This window comes from Prosopis cineraria, unplaced genomic scaffold (assembly GCF_029017545.1).
Source record: "Prosopis cineraria cultivar Desert tree isolate PC_DT_omini unplaced genomic scaffold, ASM2901754v1 PC8, whole genome shotgun sequence".
Taxonomy (NCBI): domain Eukaryota; kingdom Viridiplantae; phylum Streptophyta; class Magnoliopsida; order Fabales; family Fabaceae; genus Prosopis; species Prosopis cineraria.
The window spans coordinates 10,185,526-10,191,222 of record NW_026555339.1 but is presented as its reverse complement, the minus strand read 5'-3'; the positions used below and the strand labels follow the sequence as shown (position 1 = coordinate 10,191,222).

Here is a 5,697-nt window from a genome sequence, read left to right as displayed (position 1 = left end):
TAAAGCATCACAAAATGATGAGTGATTTTAATTTAATCCCTTGAGGTTTGCTTATGGATGGTTGAATCAAAGTTGTTTCATGGGGCACACACTGTCTGGCGCACATGGTCATTTAGATTTGGCAAATCCTCAGTTTCATGTTGGCTGGCTCACCCATCTGTTATCTCGGTGATATGTTTATATGCCCATTCTATTTATTCTTGTTTTTAAGAAAAATAAATATTGGTTAGGAAATGTGTTAATATCATTTAATTCCATCTTCTTTCAGGAAGGTGATATTTTAATTTTTCTTTTGTTATGCTTGCTGAAAATAGTGCTACAACAATATATTAATTGCTTACATTTTTTTTTTGTCTGCTGTGAGATTTAATGGATTATATCTCTCTACCAATTTGTTAAAAGTTTTGATGATTTATCGTGCTTACTATGTCAGACTGGTCTCTTTCAAATCTATTTGAATATTTAATATGAGGTTTTAATCAGTTAAGGGTTGTTGTTGCTGCTGCTATTGGCTAAATCTACATTGCAAAGAAAAATGGCCACTACACCCACCCTTCAAGAAAATGTTGAAACAATAGAAGGAGATCCTGAAAATGCTTTATCACCTGATACTGAAGAGGAAAATGAGGGAAATGAGTCAAAGAATGAAGGAGACAGTGGAAGAAAGAGACGTAAATCAGCTGTTTGGGTGCATTTTGAAAGGTTGCCATTGGACAAAACTAATGGAGAACCCCGTGCTAAGTGCAAGTATTGCCCAACAACAATTGGTTGTGACTCTACAAGACATGGTACAAATGGAATGAGAAAACATGTAAAAAGATGTCCTAGAAATCCGAACAAAGCAAACAAGTTGGCACAATCTTTGCTATCGGGCTCTCAATTAGGGTCATCTAAAACTTTGAGTCATCATCTATTTAATCAACTTGATTGCAGACAAGCCATTGCTATATTTGTGATATTGGATGAGATGCCTTTTAATATTGTGGAAGGTGATGGTTTTAAAGAGATGATGAGAAGGTTAGAACCTCGCTTTCAAGTCCCTTCAAGAGCGACAGTTACTAGAGATTGCTACAAGTTGTACATTGAAGAAGCTAGAAAGTTGAAAAGGTATTTTAAAAAATCTCAAATCCGTGTTTCACTCACTACTGATACTTGGACTTCCAATCAAAATGCCAATTATATGTGCTTAACTGCTCACTGGGTTGATGAGCATTGGACATATCAAAAGCGAATCTTGAATTTTTGTGTAGTTGAAAATCATAAGGGAGAAACAATTGCTCAAGAAATTGAGAAATGCTTGTTGTTTTGGAGCATTGATAAGGTGTTTACAATCACAGTTGATAATGCTTCTTCTAATGACACTGCTTTGGCATCTTTAAAGGGGGTCTTGAGGCATTGGAATGGTTTAGTTTGTGATGGGGAGTTCTTGCACTTACGTTGTTGTGCGCATATCTTAAATTTGATTGTTTCTGATGGTGTGAAGGATATGCACAAGTGTATTGAAGGCATTCGAAATGCCATTAAATATGTGAGATCTTCTCCATCAAGGTTTCATAAATTCAAGGAGCTTGTGGAAAAAATGAAAATTGATTCAAAAAAGCTACTAAGCATGGATTGTCCAACTAGATGGAATTCAACTTACATCATGTTAGAGAGTGCAATTAAATTTTGCAGCGTTTTTGAGAGGATGGAGCAGCAAGATAATGATTACAGAAACTTCTTCTTGGATAAAAATTTGATTGGTCCCCCTAATGAAAATGATTGGAAGGATGCAAAAGATTTTGTGATCTTTTTGAAGGTGTTCTATGATATTACTTTGCAATTTTCAGGATCACTTTATGTGACCTCAAATGTTTGCTTTCAACAGATAGTTGATGTCTTTGCAATTTTATATGAAAATGCAAACAATCATGATTCCTTGCTTTGTGATATGGCTAAGAGCATGTTGACCAAGTATAATAAGTATTGGGGGAACTTAGAGAAACTTAATCTTTTGCTTGTGGTAGCAGTGGTACTTGACCCAAGGTATAAAATGAAATATTTGCAGTTTGCTTTTGAGGATATGTTTCCTGAGACTACACAACGTGAAGCTATGACAAAAAAAGTCTCAGATGTCTTGTATCGTTTATATGATCATTATTCAAGTGGGGTTGACACATCTCAGACTCAAAGTCAGAGTCAAAGTCAGACACAAGGAGCAAGTGAAAGTAGTTTGACTCAATCACTTGGATCAGATCGTAGGCCTTTAACTTTCTTAAGTTCTAGGTCTAGGGCTTCATTTCAAAGGTTTCTTGCCCAAAAAGAGATTGAGGTTCAAGCAGATAAGTATGCAGAGGTGGACAAGTATTTGCACGATGAGTTAGCTGAAGCACTTGATCCAACTTTTGACATTTTAACATGGTGGAAATTGAATTAGGCTAAATATAAAGTCCTTTCATTGATTGCACGTGATGTATTGGCCATGCCTGTTTCCACTGTGTCTTCAGAATCTGCATTTAGCACAGGAGGTCGTGTAATTGATGATTTTAGGAGCTCCCTATCTCCAAAGATGGTTGAGGCACTAATTTGTGCGCAAAACTGGCTATCTCCATCAACTGCAAAACTGAAAGGTGTTGATGTTGATAATTTTAACGATACAGAGCAAGCTGTGGAAGGTAATATCATTTTTTATATTTGATTATTTCTTTTAATATGATTTAACTTTTTGTTTATATATATTTAATAATTTTTGTTTATATTGTGTTTATTGTTTTATTTTCAGAAGAATCATTAGCTTCAAATATCTCAGTTGAAGAGGAAGAGCAATGAGTTGAAGTTGAAGTTGAAGTTGAAGTTAAAGTTGTACTTGGGGCTTAAATTGTTGATTCTTGACTACTTGTTGCACTTATTACTTAGAAGTTACTTATCTTTGTTAAGCTGTATTTGTTGAATTGTTGTTGTTATTTGTCTTTTGAATGTTGCTGCTGCCTGTTGAAATGTTCTTCGTAGACTTGATTTAATTTGATTTTCTGTTACTGCTTTTTTTTCCTTTAGTAGGAAATCTTGATATTTCCAAAATCTTAGTATTTCCAAAATCTTGATATTTCCAAAATTTTGATATTTAAGATGATGGCATCACTAGTTGAGACTGCATTACATGACGAAGGTCGAGAAAAAGTAGCAGGTTTTGTACCTTGATAGTTGACATAGTATAGCTTTGCTTGTAAAGCATGCAGTCAATTTGTGTCTTCTAATTTGTCCTCTAATTTGTTTCTTTCTTTGCCATAGCAATTTTTAAGTATTAGGGTTATGATGTGAAAGAGCTTCCTGAAGAGTACAGTGAACCACTTATAAATTACAGGGGCACGCTAAAAATAGGTTCTTTCTCAAAACTTTAATGTGTTTTTACAGTAATTTTAATTCTGCAATTAATGATAAATTAATTATAGGAATACTTCAGGTGAACAGCAAGACTGAATTTTTTATTTCAATATGATTTTGCAAGGAAGGAATTTGAAGTGATCGAGAATTTGGGAAGAATTCAAGTGCCGTTCAAATGGAAGTAATATGAGGTAATTTTTTTCTCTCCAAATCTCTTATAAAATTAGGACATTGTTGAGAAATATTTTCAAAGAAAAAGATCTGGGTGTTGAGTTGCGAAAAAAATTTAATTTATATGGTTGAGTTGTGAACAAAAAGATCTGGATGCTTTTTCTTGTCAAGTAATAAGTTGAAAGATTGTAATAATCTCGTTGATCTGGGACGTCCCGGTCCCGTCCCGGTCCCGTCCCGACTCTTTTTGGGATGGGACAGCTTCCGGGACGGGACGGGACACGGGACAAATTTTTAGTCCCGATCATTTTTCGGGACGGGCCACGGGACAGGGGTGTCCCGGTTCCGTCCCGTCCCGTGAACACCCCTAATGATCGGGACGAGCACGGGCCGGTACGGGTCAGTCGGGCCGGGTACATCTTGAACACTCCTAATGGGAGGAATCGCCCCTTGTCACAAAAATATGCTAGTCTGGTCATCGCTTTTTTTTTTTTTAAAAAAAAAATTTCCTTGATAAATAAAGTATATATGAATAGTGCAAAACTTTAGGTAAAGATCGGAAGTGACTCAAAATCAATGAAAGGAGAATCACAACAGCACATGGTGTAAAGGTGACGAGATAATATGGTAATGAAAATAATAATATAACTAAGTCCTATAATCCAATCTTTAAATTAACAGAGATAAGATGCTAGTGCTTTTCCCTCATGGAAAGTTTATTCTCAACAGAGATGCCTCCCCCTCCCATTTACCATTTATCATGATCCGTCCCTTTCTAATAAGGTACATATATTTGTGAGTTTTGATTTGATTCTAAAATAATTGGCAAAAAAAAAATTGATTCTAAATATAAGATTGTTAAATTATTTACGTGTAAGTAAACTTGAGTTAATGTGAGAAGTCTCACATAGGACAAAATTAGACTTAATGATTAGCATAAAAATATAGAGAAATGTCTCATAAACTTAATTCTTAAAATTTTGAATTAAAATATTATGTCTTTATACTAATCTTACCTGTTTGTCTTCTCTCCTTGTTCTTGAGCTATCATTCCCCATTCCTAACAAAGGTATTATTCTCTCGTGTGATATATATTAAAATTTTTCTTCCCATACTACCTCTTGGAACATCTGTATTTCTACATATTAAATTTTAATATATTAGTTAAGTGGCAAGGATATTTTTTAAAAAATATCACAAATTCTCTATATATTTATTACAAATAATTGAATTACCTATTTTTCTTAGTTTCTACAAATTCTCTATATATTTATTACAAACTTCATATTTAGGAGAAAAGGAGTATATGAAAGGGGAGAATATTATATACAAGTCTCACTCAACACAATTAATTACTTTCAGATTTATTGGTAATTGAGCTTAAAAAAATGACAACACATCTACCTTGGAGTAATTAATTGTAAGGAAATGACTTTATTTCTCTAAAAAATGTCTACATAGAAACAAGGAAATATATCTAGGGCGTAAAATTGATGAAAAGTATATGATAGGTAAAGAAAAGATATTTTGATGACTACTCATTTATTCGAAGAGTTTTTTCTATTAAGAGCAAAACATGGTAGTATATGATTTCTTCTATTAAAAATCTCAAAAAATTTAAACCTAGATGATGATGAGTTGAAAATATATGATAGGAATAGTAAACTTTTAATTTCTCAAATTTGTCTCAGATAATAATTTGGTCCATCAAGTTTAATTTTTAATCAATTCAATCCATGTTATTTCCTTAAGTAATTATTAATCTTAGGCTTTGGAACATAAATTGGACCTTAAATTAATTTGATGTGCAAAGTATATATTGATAACTTAGTGTATATGTATATGTCAATAAATGAGAACAACTCTGTTTTTACAAGTCATCTGATTTCCTTATATTTCTTATTTTTCCTTATTTGATGACTTGTGAAAAATACTCTCATTGATTTCCAATGCCCTTCTTAGTATATATATATATATGTTTTGGAAACATGACATTTAAGAACACTAAGAACATTAATTATAGTTAAGGATCCTAAACTTATGAAGGGCAATATATACTTAGCCTTATATTTTTATCCAATGAATTTAAGATATGTAGATTTTATTGTATTAATAATATTAATAATAAGAGTTTGCTGTGGAATAAATAATATATAAAACATCCAC

General features: G+C 32.9%; 1 protein-coding gene across 1 annotated transcript; it reads left to right on the top strand.

The window, feature by feature from the left end:
• The first annotated feature begins 535 nt into the window (after positions 1-535).
• Positions 536-2,416, top strand: LOC129317275 (zinc finger BED domain-containing protein RICESLEEPER 2-like). Its single transcript, XM_054961634.1, has one exon. The coding sequence runs from the start codon at positions 536-538 to the stop codon at positions 2,414-2,416; it is 1,881 nt and encodes a 626-aa protein (XP_054817609.1).
• Positions 2,417-5,697: the final 3,281 nt, after the last annotated feature.